This window comes from Lytechinus pictus, chromosome 10, assembly GCF_037042905.1.
Source record: "Lytechinus pictus isolate F3 Inbred chromosome 10, Lp3.0, whole genome shotgun sequence".
NCBI lineage: Eukaryota > Metazoa > Echinodermata > Echinoidea > Temnopleuroida > Toxopneustidae > Lytechinus > Lytechinus pictus.
The window spans coordinates 17,286,683-17,307,577 of NC_087254.1; the positions used below are offsets into that span (position 1 = coordinate 17,286,683).

At 34.5% G+C, this 20,895-nt stretch overlaps 1 protein-coding gene across 1 annotated transcript in view; it reads left to right on the forward strand.

Moving 5' to 3' along the window:
- LOC129270265 (DNA topoisomerase 3-alpha-like) overlaps positions 1-10,873 on the forward strand; it is a 36,528-nt gene extending 25,655 nt beyond the window's left edge. The window contains exons 21-27 of the mRNA XM_064105445.1: positions 1,106-1,200; positions 2,069-2,495; positions 3,388-3,488; positions 4,288-4,543; positions 6,600-6,757; positions 7,525-7,680; positions 8,688-10,873. Of these exons, the coding sequence (XP_063961515.1) occupies positions 1,106-1,200; positions 2,069-2,495; positions 3,388-3,488; positions 4,288-4,543; positions 6,600-6,757; positions 7,525-7,680; positions 8,688-8,719 (1,225 nt within the window). The 3' untranslated portion in view covers positions 8,720-10,873. The remainder of the gene's footprint in view (positions 1-1,105; positions 1,201-2,068; positions 2,496-3,387; positions 3,489-4,287; positions 4,544-6,599; positions 6,758-7,524; positions 7,681-8,687) is intronic.
- The last annotated feature ends 10,022 nt before the right edge of the window (positions 10,874-20,895 follow it).

The following is a 20,895-nucleotide window of genomic DNA, read 5'->3' on the forward strand; positions in this document are numbered from 1 at the left end:
ATCGCAATGTCACAGAGTGTGTTCCTACAGTCAACTGTGTGAATGTGTAATTTACAGCTTTAGAATGCTCAAATTCAACAGTGTGAAGATGAATTCACACTCTGGATACATCTACAGTGTGAGTGTTCACATAGTGGACTCTGTGCGTACGAGACTCACACTCGGTATTAAACTTGAAAATTTTAACCGCGTGAAGATGAGTTCACACTCTGGATACATCTACAGTGTGAGTGTTCACAATGCGTTCTCATAGCGGACTCTGTGCGTACAAGATTCACACCCGGTATTAAACTTGAGAATTTTAACAGTGTGCAGATGAGTTCACACTCTGGATACCTCGACAGTGTGAGTTTCATATAGTGTTCACATAGCGGACTCTGCGTATGAGATTCACACCCAGTATTAAACTTGAGAATTTTAACACTGTGAAGATGAGTTCACACTCTGGATACATCTACAGTGTAAGTGTTCACATACATGTAGTGTTCACATAGTGGACTCAGTGACTATTAGATTATTGTTAAATTGGAGTATTTGAAAATGATTTCACAATCTGTCCCACTCTGAACACATGGAAATAAAGCTATGCACTTTGTTTACAAACAATAAAAACTGTTACAATTTCAATATTTTAACAGATTGTCTAACTCTAATGTGTGGTGAATATTCTAAAGATCTTTTTCCAAAGAAAAAAATCTAACAAAAATGACTGAACAAAAATTTTGCTGTGCTTTTTAAAAACGTCTTTATTTTGCCCCCAAAGGTGGGGTGGGTCCCAAAGCAATGCACTCAAATTTATCAAGCAAGGAGTTGTATTCCCTGTGCCTCAATCTCTAAAATAAGTTTATATTATTGGAGGGAAGTAAGAAATTAACCTGTATTTCGTGATTTATTACAGCCTCAGTAGAAAATCTGAATAGAAATTGTTTATCACACTGCAGTTACTGTTCCATACATAGAGTTCGCATTTTGCCATTGAAGTTGATGTGCAATGAGTGGTGCCTAGCTGTAGGACCCGCATAGCTGTATTACCCAATTTTGGATGTAGTGTTCTATCCAGCTGCAATAGCCAATGTTTATTCCTTTATCTTTCTTTTTTTTATAGATATGAAGGATGTATCGGAGGGTGTGACACAACACTCAAAGATGTCTTGGATCTCAATCTATCTTACCTTAGACCAAGAGATCAGAATAGTCAGGGTATGTAACACCTTTATGATCACCTTTTCTTGATCATCATCCTAATTATTATCTTTGTCATCATCATCGTCATCATCATTATTGCCATTTCCATCATTATGATCGTCATCATCATCATCATAGTCATCAGCCTCATCATCATAATCCTCATCATCATCATATAGTCATCATCATAGTCATCATCATCCTCATCATCATAGTCATCCTCATCATCATCATCATCATAGTCATCATCGTCATCATCATTTTTCTCATCATCATCATGGTCAGTGTCATAATGGACATCATTAATGCTATTATCGATCTTATTCATCTTTTTCATTATCATTGTCAATGTAACAGGGCTGAGTCATGTCAGCAATTTTTCCTTTCCGTACTTCAATAAAAATATCAAGGATTAAAAATTCTTTTAATATATATCATAAGTATATTGATTTCCAAACCGCAACCAAAGAAATCGAAAGCAGGATTAGCATGTCATGGAAGGATTCCGTCGTTCCAGAAACTGTGACTCGGGCCTCATGACTAGTATCATATGTTTCAATATCATTATCAAGAAAATGGAATATTTGAAATTGAAATCTTAATGTTATAGAGCAATAAACAACAGTTGTCAGATCAGCATGGAAATTCACTTTTCTAAATGTAGAAACAGAAAAATCAAGTTAGTGTGAGCTTATTCAACAACTTCAAGTAGAAAATGCCATTTTTACTGAGGAATGAATTTATTACATGTGTATAAAATGAGTACAATATATATATTTTCTCATATACATATACTTTCATTAAACCTCACAAGTAGTTGTTAGAAATATCTTTTTCTGCATTGGCAGTGTCAATTTACTTACAAGTTATCTCTCATTTACAGCTCTTGGCAACAGAACTGTAAACAGAGGGGGAGGTGGTGGCGGCGGCGGAAGAGGAGGTGCTGGAGGAGGAGGTGCAGGAAGAGGAGGAGGAGGAGGTCTAGGAAGAGGGGGAGGAGGTCTAGGAAGAGGGGGAGGTACAGGTGGAGGATTTTTGAACAGCACTGGAAGAGGAGGAGGAAGAGGTGGATTTGTAGGTGGAAGCTCTATAGACATGGATGATGAAGCTTCACATTGGTTTGACTCTGGTAGTGCTCCGTCGTCATCTTCATCATCTACTAGAAATGGACAGTTTGGAAACTCGAGAGGGGGAAGAGGAGGGGGTGGGGGTGGAGGAGGATGGAATAATAATTCTTCCTCATCAAGATCGTACTCTACATCCTTTGGAAATGATACTGCAAGGACCCCTTTAGCTCAAATTTCAGCAAGGTAATATTGTAATCAAAGATATGCTTTAAAAGATGCTTTGTATACAATTTCATTTATACACTTCAAACAAAGCAAATTATCAATTTACAGAGGCTTTAACAGGGAACTTAACCCTGACAAAAAGTTTGTTGTAAAAATAACAGAAAAATAAGGTGAAGGTTTGAGGAATTCCATCAAAGATCTTTTTATCTAAATTAGTGTCTGGATAAGTGAGGTCTGATTGTAAAAGAAGAACTAGAAGAACAGGCTCTGATATTATTTATGTTTGTCTTAGAATTAATTGTAGATGCAGAATAAAAGCAAAGAATTACCTTCTGATTTCACTGGTTGAGTCAAACTATCACCCCTTTGGCTTCACTTTACTAAGATAGCTACATCTAGATGGTTTTATGGTAAATGACAATTTGTCCTGTCACTTTTTGCAAAAGTAGTGATGTGGTTTCTATCCAACTCATTGGCCCGAATTCACAAAGTTGGTTTTTAAAACCATCAGTTAAACCCATGGTTTATACAGATTTTCTGTATAAGTTTCGCTCATTTACCGCGTATTATGAAAGAATGTCCAATGCTGATGTGTATGTTTTTGTCACAGAGAGCCAAATTGACGCCTGTTGCCATGGTTGAGTATGCTATTTTATTCATGAGTCCACTGTTAAAATCAGTTGACTCATTAATTCAGAACATTGGACTCGTGAATAAAATAGTGTATGCAACCATGGCAACTGGTGTCATTTTGGCGCACTGTAACAAAAGCGAGCATTAGCATTGACATTTTTAAGTTTATGCGGTTAATTAGGCTTAATTTATACATGAAAGCTGCTTAAACCATGGTTTTTAAAACACCTTTGTGAATTCGAGCCACTGATTCTAATTGCCCCCCTCACCTATTCAGGAATGGTAATAAAAACAGTGGAAGTACAAGTAATGCTGTGGTGTGTAGCTGTGGTCAAGATGCTGTTCAACTCACAGTGAGGAAAGAGGGTCCTAATCAAGGTTAGAATAATCTTCATACCCAGGGGGGTTTTCACAAAGATTTAAGTGTGACTTTGTGTCCTGCTTAAACACCAAACACGTTATCTGATTGGATGATATGCAGTTAAGTGCGCCTTGTGTACATGATCTGACTGATGTGGTGATGTGTTTTACTGCATGCAACTTGAATTGAAGTGCAACTATAAGTCATACTTAAAGATTTGTGAAACACCCCTCCCCCAGATTTTTATGGGGGGGGGGTGGGAGAAAGGGACTTCCCAAACATGTTGCCTTGAATTAATGAATTCAAGCATCATTTTTTTTTTTTTCCATGGACATCACTGGGTATGTGAGGAACTCTCAGGAATTTCAACCATAGCACACCTAGAAAAATGAATTGATTGTTGGGTCTGTATTTATCCTTTAACAAAAACATATATTTTCTATCTCAAGTATTGTGGATGCAATATCAGGTATATTACAATTTGCACATTATAAATGTAAATTTTGAAGGATTATTAGATGAAAAATTATTATGAATGAACATTGGAAGTGAGTTATGGATAGATAGATGTAAGACGGTTGATGGATTGATTGATTGATTGATTGATTGAAAGAATGATTCAATGAATGAATCAATCAGTCAGTAAATGGGTGAATTTTCATTGTTGTTGAATGAATGAATTGATAAATGAAACAAATACATGCATATTGATGAAGAAAACGTTTGAATGGATGACTGTTAATGTAATGGATTTTGAATCGAGATATCTCCCTTGCATTTTACTTGACTTTCATGGTCCTCCCTTTTCCCCTCCAGGTCGACAGTTCTTCAAATGCCAATCAGGAGGATGCAACTTTTTCCTCTGGTCTGAAGAAAACACGGAGAACACCTCAACACCAGGGCCGGGCAATACAAGCTGGAACAACTCAAGTCCCTCCTTCGGTGGTGGCTTCGACACCCCTGCCACTGGCAGGGTGAGTGATCGATCCAGTGGCTATGGTTCTGGTGACCAGGGTTCTTCCACTAATGTGTGGGGGGAGGTTATGTGCCAGTGCAATGATGCTGCAGTACAGTAAGTAGACTCAGAAAGCACTCATTTTTCTGGCTTGTTGTTACAGTAGACTCTATATTAGTCAACCATCCATAAGCCGATAATCATCTAACCCAAAGCATTATTTCAGACCAGAATGTGCAAAAACATGTGTTAAGAACATCTTCCGAGTTGAATTTCACCCAATTTGAGGAGATTTTCCGTGGTCCCAAGAGATTTGACTAAGGCAGAGTCACCCATGTTTCATGCTTGATCATATTTAGAAGGTGTTAGATAAAGAGATAGAATGATAATTCCTAACTGATTTTCACCAATTTCTAGATTTTTGATAATTGAGGTTGAGTTGTGTCAGAATTTTTATCTTTCTGGATTCTGATGACGGCTTATCGGTCGGAATGAATGTTGGGATATTGAAATAAAGGGAAAAATGTAACTCTTTCCACGCGTACTTTGCACCAATGCACACTCTATTGCGCGAACTCCGCAGTTCACACTCAAACAATCCATTGTTTTCCTCCCTGAAAATAATTCAAGGCCCTGCGCACAAAGAGTTAGAGAAATGAGTTTCCAATGAATAAATTACCGTTCTTTATCTATGTATGATAAGTATTGAAAAAATTTTGATTCCAAACCATAATCAATGAAATCAGAAGCATTCTTTGCGTGTCCTCACTTTTCCATATGAAACTTGATACTACAAACAGAGCTGCAAAGGTCGGCAGGGGCCGTTTGCAATCTTTACCTTACTAGTCTAATCACGATCGATTGCATGTAGCATTGAGATCACTTGTTTAGCTTCACAAGGAGAATTCTCACCAAAATCTAACAAGGTCCAGCATATGTACATGTATCTCTCCATCTTTAAAGGAGAATGAAACTCTTGGAGCAAGATAGCTTTTTTGAAAGCAGAAAAATCAAAGAATAAGATCAACAAAAGTTTGAGTAAAATAGGACTAGCAATAGAAGAGTTATGAGCATTTGAATGTCGAGATCACTAATGCTATGGAGATTCTCCCATTGGCAATGCGACCAAGATCTATGATGTCACAGATGAACAACTCTCCCCTTTTGGACACTGAAAATATACCCCAAAACATCTCTTTTTGCTCATTCTAATCATATGACAAATGATTCATCAATGATATAATGTTGTGAAACCTCTGCACTTGTCCTCTCATATAAAGAGAACACCTCACCTTGTGATAGACTCTATAAAAGTGAGAATATAAGTGAAATAAGTACTAAAGTAATGAGGGAGTTGTACGTGTGTGACATCACAGATCTTGGTCGCATTGCCAATGGGAAGATCTACATGGCATTAGTGATCTCAATATTCAAATGCTCATAACTTTCTTATTATTCATTCAATCTTCCTCAAACTTTCAACAATATGTTTCTTAGATTTTTCTCTTTGATATGGATTCAGCTGGTTTCAAGGGTTTCATTCTCCTTTAATATGTGTAGTGTATGTGCAATATACTTTGTATACACATATTTCTGGTGTTTTGGACTGTTAGGGGAAGTTTTGTGATGTTCCAATTTGAATTTAATGGCCATGTATCAAAGCAGAAAGTTTGCAAACTATAAACTGCCAAGAAAATTAACAAGTATTCAGTATTCATCTTAGTTATGATGGCGGTTCAATGACATTTGCTCTGGCGACAATTGATCTGCTCTATATTCCACACACTAATGGAATGACCAACTTTATCCTTGGGTTTATATTAACACTATACCCTACCATTAACCTAGAACCCTAAACCTAACATAAAACCCATATTGGAACCCTAACCCTACATCTTGGACGAAAGCTCTGCTTGTTATTTAGGCCCATCCCTTTTTTTACATTTTGTAGTGTACCTTGTGTTAAATACTTGTTAAATAGTTAATTTGATCATTGATACACTATGTTTACAAATACATTTGTTATGTATATTATGTTATTTGTTTTAAAAGTGGAATAAATAAATGAATACAAATACAAAAATAAAGCAGGAGCAAATGCCATGTCACCGTGATGACATAGTTCATAAAGTAGTTTGTAATTTTGTATCCTCTAATCCATGTTCTTATAAAGACGAACTGTTCAGAAGGAGGGTCCAAACCAAGGTCGTCAGTTCTATGTGTGTGGTAAACCAAGAGAGAAGCAATGTTCATACTTCCAGTGGGCTGATGAAGAACCAAAGACTGGTGGAGGGGGAGGTGGCTTCCGTGGGGGCTCTAGAGGTGGCAGAGGTATGTTTGCAGATCCATTATTTTTTTTTTTTTACTTTATTGATTATTATTATCATTATTATTGTTATAATGATGATGATGATTATTATCATTATTGTTTTATTATTATTAATCAAATTATTTTCTTATTTTTTAATTTTATTACTTTATCATTCATTTATAACTTTTATTTTATTTCATTTTATTCATTTATTTCATTTATCTTTTTTTTATTTGTGTGTTTATTATTTATTTATTCATTTTTTTTTTATTTATTATTATTTTTTTTGGGGGGGGCATATTCCACTGATTTCATGGCCCAAAACTGTACAACTTCAACAGTTTTTCATCATATGCAGGGTCTTTGCCAAGATATTATGTGTTTACTTGTGGGCTTTCTTAAGCAGTCATGAGCGTAAAATCTATCTGTATTTTGTGCAAGAAACAATTGCATTCCAGTTACTTTGGATTCATAATGGCCAATTAGAATGCTATTGGTAATGATAATTTAAGAGATAAGTGAAATGTGATCAAGAACCTTATAATACTGAGTTTCAATTTGTATGCAAATTTATGATTTATATATGGTGTACAGTTGATAAAGCTCTTTTAATAAGTTTGAAGTTATAGAGAGAAAAAAACATTTGCATTTGGAATGGTCTGTTGGATACATCCCATTTCTGTGCTGCATCACTCCAGGCTTGTCTGTCTTCAATACCTTCTGTTGATTTCAAAAGTTGACATGATATCCCAATTCCATAAGGCTTAATTTATTTACCCCGATCCAGGAGGAGGAGGAGCAGGTAACAGGTCATCTTCATTCCAAGGTGGTCGAGGTGGAAGAGGGAGAGGAAGAGGCGGAGGAGGAGGAAGTGGTGGTGGTGGTGGTGGAGGTGGGCAGAGCAAGAGAAGGAAACCGACATGCAGTTTGTGTCATGAAGAAGGTAATTCAGTGGTATATGTATGACAAATTGATTTTTTTTTTTAAATTAATCGATTCATCATTCCATTCATTCTTTTTTCTTTCATTCATTTATCCACCCATTGTTCAATCTATCAATACAGCAATTTATCAATCTATCCATTCCTTCATCCCGTGATTAATTTGTTTATTTGTTTATTATTAAGCCCTTCATTCATACATCCAGTGATATATTCATTCATTCATACTGTGTATCCATCCACCCACCCATCCACTCATTTATTTCTTCTTTCATTCATTTGTTTGTTCTTTCCTCCATCCATTCATTTATTTATACATAAGATTAAACAAAACAAAAAACATTTAAGACGTTGATCCCGTTTCTAAGGTCCAACTAACTTAAATCAAGATCAAAACTTAGTGTGAGTCAAGGTTGCAAAGGACAAATCATGGCATACCACAAATAGCTGATATAAGGTTGTGTTTTGGGTTTTGTTTTGCTTTGTTTGTATGTTGCCACTCCTACTTTTCTTGAAATTCCACTCAGGTATACGTACATCATTTTTAGTAAGGGACCAAAAGCAGGATTACAGCTGTCTGGATCCTGTTCATCGTGAAAAGATTAACAGAGACTGCCCTAAAATTTACCTTGTTGTGGCATTCATTATATTCAGGCTCTCATTTGACAGATTTAATTTCTGTGTGAATAAGATTGGTAGCTTTGGTTGTTAAAGATGCGCCAAACTTTACTCGCTAACAAATGATATTGATCATCCTAAACTGCAAAACATGTCAAAATTTTGCCTTCAGTTAGAGAGAGGATAGTTTTATTTTTTGTATATATTTTGATTTGCTTATTTATATTTTAGTCTTTAAAAAGAGAGTTCTTCGTGATTTTAGGGTTGAAAAAAAAGCTTGTGTCATCCATTAGATAACTTGACAATATTGATATAATGAGACTTGGCTGTTAAAGGCGTGAAAAGTGTTGTGTTCTAAGTTTGATAATATGCTATGTATCATCTCTTCTAGGTCACACCAAACGATCATGTCCACAGAAATGAGTCTCCAGATACAGAATGAGGGACAACTCTGGAAAATAGAAAGCAGTCAGTACTATTACAGCCTTAAAGACAATACAGATTTTAATTCATCTTATTGTGTATAGTATCCATGTCAGTTCTGTTGACCATTTGAGATACTTTTTATGTACTATGCTTTGCAACTAATGACGAGTCTCGCAGCATGTGTAATTCTTGCTTTTTGTACATTGACTCCTCATTTCATGAAGTTTATAGCTGTGAGGTAAAATTAATGTAATAATGTAAAATTATTTGAATATTGATAGCACATCTAGAAATTTGAATAACAAATTATGAGATATATGCTGTGCTATATATCACCATAAATGAAATCAGGTTTTCATTATATATTATCTTAATTGTAAGGGTGAGAAGTCAATAGTCGGTACTTTAAGGATGCAATTATATTGATATAGTAAATCTTATATATTAATCTTGCTGTCAAGAAGAAAAACAAAGTTTTCCTAACAAGTTAATCCAAAACTGTCTTTATTAGGTCTCTAGTGATAATTGCCCATTTTTGGCCAAATTCTGTTTTGGCCAACTCTACCGGTAGCCAAAATGAGTAGATTCTACTCTGTTAGTCTACATCATGAAGGAGTATAAGACGTTATTCATAAAGGGACTGGGCTATTTTGGAGGTATTGGGAATGGCAGGGAGGGGGGGGGGGGACATTATACCCCTCCCCCTTCTGATCTAGACTACTGCCATTCACATTTATGAAATTGTTGGCTTTCAGTGTTCAACAATTTTAGCTGTTGATCAAATGAAACTCACTCCATGAGAGAATGGACATTTGCTTTTTAAAAATCTGGATATTTATCATGTAATATCAGGGTGGAAACCTTGACCATATAAAGAATAGAGTACTTGAAGGACGATGAAATTACCTCATTATTTACCCTATTTTGCAGTTAATGAAGGAATGGTGTTTTAGTCTTGTGCTAAATCAGATTTTCAGTCCTTTTAATTTGCATCAGCTGATATTTGAAAATTAGCTAATAATGATAATAATATCCCGCATTTATATAGTGCTTATCTAATCGCTTTACAGATATATTATTACCCTGGTCATCGGATCCTTGCAGCTAGGTATATAAAATTCTTGATGTTAAAAGGTATGTCAAAAAAATATGTTATCTTCTCTGGTTAGACAAAGAGGCATTATAAAAAATTATTATCAGATCATGGATATACAAACAGTTCCCTGATTATACAAAAAATAAAACTAAACAAAGTCATGATTGGGTTATTTTCTAAATACAAAAATTGTAATGACTTTTACTACAATTGTCACATCTTGCTTAGATAATTGTAATTCCCTTCTCTTTGGTCTTTCCACAAAATTGACCTCAAAGCTCCAGCGCATCCAAAACACTGTGGCTCGTCTTTTTTTCCTGTGTCCCTCGTTCTTCCCACATTACTCCTGTGCTTCGTAAACTCCATTGGCTTCCTATTCTCGTATCACCTACAAATACTTCTTGCTTTCAAGTCATATCGTGGTATAGCTCCTTCATACCTGTCTGAACTCCTTCCTCGATATCAAACTGTTTGAGTTCTATGTTCTGCTTCTCAATCTCTTCTTTCTTGATCTCATACTTCTTTATACAAACAATACGGTCAACGTTCTTTCTCTTATGCAGCTTTTTGTTTCTTTGGAACAATCTCCCCCTACAAATTTGCAATGCTAAGTGTGTTAATACATTTAAAGTTATGCTTAAAACTCATCTTTTTAAATCTCAAATTGATCATGTCATTTGTTTGTTGGCCAATTTGAAATGGTATTTCTTATTCATGATCTGGTGAGGACTAGTTGTAATTTGTAATATTAGTTTTGATACATTTTGTAGTGCAAATTATTTCTATTTCTCTTCATATTTCCTTTCTCTTAACCGCTTAGAGGCAATTTGCGGTATGTAAAATGATTATTAGTATTATTATATAAACCATTTTGAGTATTTTAGTGCACTGTGATGGGTAACTGAAACATGTATTCTGTGTAAAGTTATTTCACTGTATATGTATTTCAACATGTAAATCAAACTATCTTATAATTTGATATCTTGTGTATATGAAAGCACACATTTCATGTTTTGTACTGATGATTAAAGTGCAATTGATATTTCAATCATTAATATCAGCTAGTTATATTTTCATTTTGTTTAATGTCTTCAAGTCTCAAATACATTGGAAATTCTGTTTAAAAGGAAAGGTAACTTAAATGGGGGGGGGGGGGGGTAAATAAACCAAGGCCCTGGCCCCCTTTTGTTCATGGGAATTTTAACATATAGCAATATTTTCATAGCTAATTTTGCCAACTCTTGATAAACAAAACAGAATACAATCCCTGGTCCAATATCACTCTTGAAACATTCTGATCTTATATGATGATATATTACTTCGATATCATTGTAATTCAGAAGACCTATTTATGCATATTTTGTACAATGTGCACCAGAAAAAAAATCAAGAATTCTCAGGCATTTCCTCCAGCAACTGATTTATTGACAACGGATTAATGATATTTTATTTACAGTATGGAAATTTCAGTTTCAAAATGAATTTTCACAGAATGATTGGATTTGTTGGACATGTTGAACTTGTTTAAACTCGGTGATGGCTAGATGGCTGTAATTCAAGCAGTACATAAAAAAATATAGAGCATTGTGTTGTGCAGGGCTTCACTTAAGTGGCTACCCTGGGTAAATAAAACATTTATTATAGAGCCTTAAAAAATCTGTCTCAAAAGTTTAATAGTTTTATGTCACTTCCATTCTGAAAAAAATCACTCTTCTCACTGCATGTAGTTAGGGCAGAAAAAGCCTACTCATATCACTGGAAAAGTGGCAGAAAAAGTAATTATAGAGAGTTTTAGGAGCAGTGAACGAGAATGGCGTCGCAGTCGTCTGATCGTTCGAGTTAACGTCGTCTGCCCATGTTCACTACAGATGCGAATATTTTAAATTTCATTTGACTTGTACGTGTACGTACATCCACGTAAAACATGATAACCAGCGGGTCATGACACGCTGCCCGAGCCGGAAGATCTGGCGACCCGGTCGGGTGATGCAAAGGTGCAGCTTGTGCACACTTGCCCTTTTACTTGCTTTGATTCCTTACGCGAGTTAGGATATAGTCCAGTCAATCTAGCCAGAATAGGGGGGTAACCCACCACTAATTGCAACACGAGATATTTCACTGAAATGCTTTCCAGGAAGGTCCCCTAAACAACATACTAAAAGTCCCAAGAAATCCAAGCAGTGGAAATTTATGAAATTTGCATATTATGCAAATTAGCCATGAAACTTTTGAAAAAGAAGGGAAATAATCCAAAGATTACAAATTAAATGTCCAAAACAATTTAATTTGAATGGAAATTCATTATAAATAACTGAATTCAATGTTTTTAATCAAAAGTGCAAAAATTTCTACCTCATTTGCATATAATGCAAATAAGCATCCTTATATGGAAAAAATGTCAAGATATTGTGATATTTCTCATATAGACTGCTTGAAAACATTTCATTAATGTTGACATTAATATGCTACTATAAAGCATGAGAATTCATCCCAATGCCTGAAAATTAATTTGCATATTATGCAAATTAGCCATTTAAAAAAATAAAAAATGAGGAAATTAATCCAAATGTCCACAGCAAGTAATTTTGAACAAAAGTTCATGATGAATAAATAAGTTCAATGTCTTTATTTAAAAAAGCTAGCCAATCTGCCTCATTTGCATATTATGCAAATAAGTATCCTTATATGGAAAATGTCAAGAAATTTTGATTTTTATCACATTGACTGCAGTGAAAACATATCAGTTTTTCAAATTAATATGCTGCTATCACTAAGCATTCAAATCTATCCTAATATGATTTATATTCAAGGAAAAATACTGGACATATGTTCGTCGCTTCCTAAGCCGCGTTGTTAGTCTGACAAGATGATCATGGGATCGGCAAGAACAAAGCACAGTATTTGAATTGGTGTGTAGTTTGTTAGAGTTGACAACCCTTTCTTATATGAATGGGAACGACTTATACATGTACTTTGTTGAAAATTCACCGTATAAACATGATAAAGGGAGGCCAGGAAAAGCAAACTTATGGTAAGATCTGATGAGTAGTCTCATTAAGAAGTGTAGCAGAGATTCCGTCTGGCCTAGTAGCTTCATGCAGGGTGTTTTCTTTAACAATGTCTTCAGTAGTCTGGCTACACCTGTTTGACTAAACAATATGTTATCTGGCCATATCTGGGTCAGGACTTGTAGAGCAGCGTCATCATCATCATCATCATGATCAGTGGTGAATACTAAGACTAAAAATCTTTGCCTTCCTTTAATTATGCTATTCCAATGTAGTCATAGCTATTGATATTAAGGGCTCCCAACATGCTAATTGTTACAGCCTGGATCATTGTCAATCCGGTCAGCAAATTATGTATTATAGGCTTGTCTACAAACCCTCTTATGGTCCTCTTTAATGCATTGTAGCAATTCTGAGCTTTACCTTACTGATGCTTTTGGAGCTCTAAAATGTGCAAGCCTTCCTAGCCTTTCTCTAAAACTCTTGACATCTTACGACACAACTTATGTCCATTGTCCATTGAGGCAACTTGTGTCGGAAGAAGACATGGTTAACGGTGTGTTCTTGTTAAAGTCCTCTTGATTGGCATTCAGTCTCCTATGCTCGACTTGTCGGATTTCAGTACAGAGAGTTGTATGATTGTCCAAAGTACATCTGCATGACACTATTAAAGTCAGCATTCTTCCAGAAGAATATCCTTAGTCGTACCATAATTACGAATATGTTTATTCCATTGGATAACCTCACAGTATACCCATGAGTAACACATTGTGGCAAATAAATCCTGGAAGTGGTACACACTGTCTAATCAATGTTGGATGGTATTTGATGGTGATGTTAAGGGTGTTCCATTATGTTGTGTCCTCTAGTTGGAAAGGCAATAATCTGGCTTAGTCCTCCATCTGGTATGTTCATTGTCTCACTGAGGAATTTCTGTTTACCATAATAATCAATACATTAATATCATAATTTGCATACGACTTACTTAGAAACTATAGCTTTAATATTTGGAAATGGTTGCCACAGGAGATTTATCAAAGAGGAGAGAACAGAAAATGGATGCTTCATCATGAAGCAGCAACTGGATTCAGCAAGAACGTCTAATCACGATTCCTGTATCTGAGAAAGATGCCTATAATGCACTTTAAGCCTTCATCATGAATTTATGAATGGCTTTCATGTCGCTCGTATATGCAAATGCCCATTGTTACTTTTATTAAACATGCCCAGAGATCTTGTGATCCAAGCAAGTACTCATATTCACCACCAAGATAAGTGATGATGATGATGATGATGGGTTCTTGTAAAGCACCGGTATCCGCCTCAGCTGGGCGCTCATGGCGCTTGCTCAAAAATAGGAAATATCTCACAAATGTCAATGTCTTCAAACAGTGCTTAGGATCATCATTCAGTTCAAGTACTGTTCTAGTAATGCTACAATTGAGTTATTCTTGGGATAATGTTGGAGTGGGGAACAGAAAGGTCTTCAGGTAAGACTCAAAAGTTGATTGGGTCTCTGCTCTCCTGATACATTGGGAAGGCTATTCCACAGCTTTGGTCCAGAGATATAGAAGGCTCTGTCACCCCAGGTTGTGTGGTTGAGAGATTCCCTCAGCAATGCTTGATCTGCTGATCTGAGACTGCGTGTTGGTCTATGCTGAGATAAGAGCTCTGATATGTAGGGTGGAGATTTATCGTTAAGCGCTTTAAACACAAGGACCCCAATTTTATAAGCTAAGTGGTGTGCTACAAGGACCAAATATTCGAAGCTTTTATTTGCACGGATGTGACATCTTGTGCTGATCACTTGGCAATCCAGGAGCTTGCTAGCGTGGACTATACTCGCAAGAAACGCAAAGTCTCTACAAAGTCAAGAAGAGAGCAAGACTTGGATGGAAATAATGAAGCATTCAAGCAGTGGGATCCATGTCGGATGTTTATTTGCATAATAATTTTATGTAAAATTACACTTAAGATATTAAGCTGATTATTAATGTTTTTGCCATTCTTAGTAATCACATCATATTGATCTAGACTGAAATGTTTTCATAACTGTTTTTGTGAGAAAAATCAAAATTTCTGGATTTTTTTTTTCCATATAAAAATGCTCGTATATATGCAAATGAGGTAGATTTATTTACGATTTCTTATTTTAAAAATAACAAAATTTGTAAAACTTATCATGGGCTTCAGTTCAATTCGTATTGTTTTCTGCACTTGATTTCCAATATTTGGATTATTTGCCTTATTTGTAATTTATTATGGCTAATTTGCATAAAATGGAAATTTTGTGATTTTCCTATATATGCTTGTATATTTAAGGACTTTTAATATGGTGTTTAGGAAACCTCCCTGTAAGGTATTGCAATATTCCAATTTCAATAGATAATCTACTTGCAATCTTTGAGGGATGTATCACCAGTGTGTTTTCTTGAATATTTATAACATGTTAGATACTTTTATTTGTATAATATGCAAATTACACTACAGACACTAAGCTGAATACAAATGTATTCAACGTCCTTAGTGATAGCAGCATGTAAATTTCAATATTAATGAAATTTTCAAGCAGTTAATGAGAGAAAAATCACAATACCTTGACATCTTTCCATATAAGGATGCTAATTTGCATATTATGCAAATGAGGTAGATTTTTTTGCACTTTTGACAAAAAACATGGAATACAGTTATTTATCATGAATTTTCGTTCAAATTAAATTGTTTTGGACACTCAATTTGTAATCTTTGGGCTATTTTGCTTATTTTTCTAACTTTTTATGGCTAATTTGCATAATATGCAAATTTCATAAATTTCCACTGCTTGGATTTCTTGGGACTTTTAGTATGTTGTTTAGGTGACCTTCCTTGAAAGAATTGCAGTGGAATATCTCGTGTTGCAATTAGTGGCGGGTCAAACTCTATATTGACTGGACTAATATATATCGATATATATTTTGGAGATGAGAAAGCAATTTCAGAAATGATAGACATAATGGCTCGTACAACTTACATTAATTGTGTGAAAAGTCACTGAAAACTCTGTTTTAAAAGGGAAATGTCGATGTTCATGCTGAGCTTGAGCGGTTAAAATGACGTCATTCACGTGCACGTCGACTATGATTTAGGAGAACTGCAGAATGGATGTGGCGAGGTTCTCAATCCTGATAGTCGACGTGTGTGAGGACCTGAGGCATACGGTAGGCCAAAAATTACGTCATCTCGTACCAGTTGTCTATGTCGACTTACATTTCTAAAAGTTATTATAATAAAAAATTTAAGGCACTAAATACAATGAAATGTTTGAAGGGCTCAATTTTCTGATTATTGATAGTTACCAGTATTTAAAAAACAAATTACCAAAATTTCAAATTCAAAAGAAACAAGAACAATATGGAACAAACATGTGCATCTCCATGTAGACTTATCCCACAACTGATATCCAGAGTAGAGATATCTAAACACAAAAAGCTGGATTTATAGCAAGGTCTGAAATTGCTCAAGTAAGTATCAAACAGATGCTTATTTCCCAAATAAATGGTAGGATGGATATAAAGTATAAATGGTTGGATGGATATAAAGTATGAATGAACGAATGATATATCAATGGATGTATAAAATAAGGGGTTAATAATAAACCAACAAATTAATCACTGGATGAATGAATTGATACATAACTGTATGATAACCGCTAAACAACTTGGGATCAAGTTTGAGGTTTGGAAGAAATGTTTTGTCTCTCAATCTGTGATTGACCTTCGTAAAACTTTGCTCACTGCAGTTAAAAAGGAATGTTTACTGCTATTACATACTTTTGTATACTTCTACTCAATGAATATGAAATTGGTGAAGATAATAGCTATGTCAACCCTAACCCTAGAACCTTAACCTTATAACCTTAACCATATAACCCTAACCCTAAATTTAGCTAAAGGCATGCCTTATATAACTCAGCTCACTGCAGTTAAAAAGGAATGTTTCCTGCTATTAATAGGAGTGGGCTATAAATGGGTAATTTTGGTTTTACTGTGGGAACAGTTTTTTTGTGTTCCTTTTACCTTATCTCAACATGAAATGACAATATTTTTGTCTCGGGTCCAAGAAAAAAGTGTGCCGGGCCAAAATCCAAAATGGCCGCCAAAACCCCCCAAAATCACAGTTTTGGCCACAACTTTTTTATTTGGTGGTCAATTTCTCTGGTTTTTGTGTCTATTCATATGTTTTGGGGGGCAGGCAATTTGTTTTTCCTATAATTAGTACTTTTAAACCATTATTTGTAGAGTTAAAAGGTAATTATACCTAAATTTTCCCATTTTTGAAGCCTTTTTCAGCCAAAAAGTAGGTTTTATCATCCTGGGGTTCTGGGATATTAGATGGTACGAGGTCAACAATAGCAAGCAGCTTCATGTAGCTATATTGCTTTTATTCCTCCACTTTGGGTTTTACGGATATTTGTGAAATATATCTTATCAAATAAAAGAAAATGTAATTTATCCATAGGAGCCATACGGTGTACAATGCACTGTACATACTACACTGCATATATCCATGCATTGACCACCATGGCATATGACAAGGCCTGTATATAAACTATAGTGTCATAGAAATGAGCTTCAAAGGTTTAGAATTAGATTGTGAATTTAATTCCTTGTCAGCTGATGTACATGGTGAAACCAGCAACGTAACTTACACTTACTGTAAATATCACATACATGTATATATACGTACATGTACATCACATTTTTAGCCATATCTTCTTCATTTGGTGGCTTTTTTAAAACCTGGTTCTGTTGTCTAACTGGCCTATGTTTATGGGGTCAGGTAACTACTAGTATCATGGTAACGCTGATCAACAGCCAATCAGAATAAAGGATTGCATGCAAGTTACCATTAAGTGAAGTTAACATAATGGTAAATTTTTATGCAACGGGGCCCAGAATAGCTACAGTGTAAATTACCTCTCTCCGCCCCCTGAATTAGCATATTTGACAAAACATGTCCTCAATTTCTGAGACAAAATTCAATTCAATTCAATTCATTTTATTTCCACAATTCAATAAAAATTACATCAAAATTGCACAAAGTGATTCAAAGAACAATGAATAATACAATACATAAACTTACTTGGTACAAAAACAAAAGGATAAACAAAGTACGGAACATTAACAGAATATTAAAAAGTGGAGGGACAAACAAAGGCCCGGGGCCTATCAAGGGCTTGTCCCCAACATATAAAGATAACATATGACTGATCATAAACAAACAAGCAAATACAAAAAAAAAAAAAACATAAAGCAATAAAGTTATTCAAAAATTAAAAATAGAAGTAAAATCAGGGAGTATAAGAATTAATTAGATTATTTATATGCATCTTCTTAAACCTAGACAATGTAGGGCAACTCTTCATATCAGGATCTAAACAGTTCCATAGCTTTGGACCAATGAAAATGATTGTGGACCGAGAAAACTCATATTTTAATTTAGGGACACGGATGTGATTTGACTGCCTGGTTGTGTAAGGAACAGTTAAATTATTCTCATGAAAACAGTCATTTAAAGATTTAGGTAGTATATTGTGTAAATAAGAAAACATAAAGATTGCAACTTGTAATTTATGAATATCCTGAATTTTCAGTTGTCTGAATTTGAAAAATAAAGGACTGGTATGTGAAAAGGGAGCTGAGTCTGTGATGACGCGTATTACCCGTTTCTGCAACAAAAAGAGTCTATTGAGATGTGTTGAGGAACATCCTCCCCACACAATATTACAATATATCAAATGAGATCCTATTAAAGATTGATAAATGGACAATAGTATGTTATGAGGTAAGACCTTCTTCAATCTACTTATTGCACAAATAACCTTTGATATTTTGTTAGAAATGTAACTAATATGATTTTTCCAAGTTAATTTATCATCAATAACGACTCCCAAGAAATGAGTGGAATGTACTAATGGAATACGACAATTGTCAATAAATAATTCGATATCAGAAAAATTGATTTGTTTATTCTTTGGTTTAAAGAGCATACAACATGTCTTAGTGACGTTGATTTTTAACTTGTTAGATGCAAACCATTCTGAAAACTTTACTAATTTGGAATTTGCTGTGTTACACAAAAATCACTTTTTTCCCCAGACAAAAAAAGATTGGTATCATCGGCATAAATAATAGCATGAAACATTTTGCTTACAAATTGGATGTCGTTGATATACAAAAGAAAAAGTAAAGGCCCCAGGACAGACCCCTGGGGGACACCTATATTAATATTTCGCATAGTTGAAGATGTATTGTTCATATAAACATACTGTAAGCGATTAAACAAATAACTTGAAAACCAATCTAAAACTGTACCTCGAATACCATAATGTTCCATTTTTTTAATAAGGATTTGGTGATCAACACAGTCAAAGGCTTTGGATAAATCTAAGAAAATACCAATGACAGAATTTTTATTTTCATACGCTTTAGAAATATTATTTGTAAGTTCAAGCAAAGCCATATACGAAGAATAACCTTCTCTGAATCCGAATTGTTTTGAATAAAAAATATTATGTTTAAGTAAACGATTATACATAAGTTTTTCAAAGATTTTAGAAAATACTGATAAAACTGAAATCGGTTTGTAATTATTCAACAAATCCTTGTTTCCTTTTTTAAACACTGGAACAACTCTAGCTATTTTCAAACTAGAGGGAAATATACCTGATTGAATGGAGAAATTAAATATTTCACTTAATGGTTGGGCTAATAAAACAATTGCTACTTTTATTACACAAATATTAATATTATCATAACCAGGACTCTTGTTATTATCAAGGTTTTTCACAACTTCCATGATCTCATGAGGCTGTATAGGATTTATGTACAAAGATTGAATATTACGTTCACTTGATAAAAAATATGAGAAGTCAGTATGTGTATTAGGTAAAGTGCTTACAATATCTGAAGCAAATGTATTAACTATATCCTCAGCTTTATCAATACGCACACCATTTTTCTCAAAATAATCACATTGCACTTTACCCCGGGTAGAGGACAATAATTCATTAATGATTTTCCAAGTTTCTTTTTTGTTGGAACGAACATGATCAAATTTATTATAGTAATATTCCTTTTTACATTTACGTATAGCACAAGTTACTTCATATCTGAGTGTTATATAAACAGATTTCCGGTAATTGCTGGGATTCTTGGTATATTTACGGTACAACAAATGTTTCTTTTTACAAAGCTTTTTTAGATCAGGAGTAAACCAGGGTTTAGAAATGCGATTTCTCTTCCTATTAATATCTACTAAAGGAAAGCGTCTATCATATATGTCATTCAATACATGCATAAAACTTTCAAATCGTTTATCAACTTGTGAATCATGTAAATGTACATTCCAATCAACTTCAGCTAACATGTTACAAAATTCAGCAATATTTCTATCATTAATGATACGTTTAGTAATAACATTCGGTTTATAAAAATCTTTTGAACCCTTAATACATGAAAAAATTGGAAGATGATCACCGACATCACACAGCAAAATACCAGCCTTAACAAAATTCTCTGGTCTGTTTGAAAGTATATTATCAATAAGAGTTGCTGAGGTCTTAGAGAACCTGGTTGGCTTAAGTATAAAAGGTGTAAAAGAATATGTCATAAGCAGATCAGAAAAATTATCAACATGTGTAGAAATTGTATTGTGTAATAAATCAATATTAAAGTCACCAATCAAAAGACACTCTTTATTTTCATCTGAGATCTTAAGGAGTGGTGCTTCTAATGTATCTAAAAATGCAGTTACAGATTGATTTGGAGGTCTATATACAATGGCAAGAATGGCTTTGTCATGATCACCGTATAATTCAATAAATAACATTTCTACAACTTCACTAAAGATATCCAAGTCTTTTCGTCTTCGAAATTTGATTACATCTGTTATAAAGAAACCAATACCACCACCACGTTTACCAATCCTACCTTGGCCAACAAAAGTGTAACCATCTATATTTAAAGATTCTTCACCACTAAGCCAAGTTTCCGATAAAGCTATAATCGAAAAATGATGAGAAAAGGATG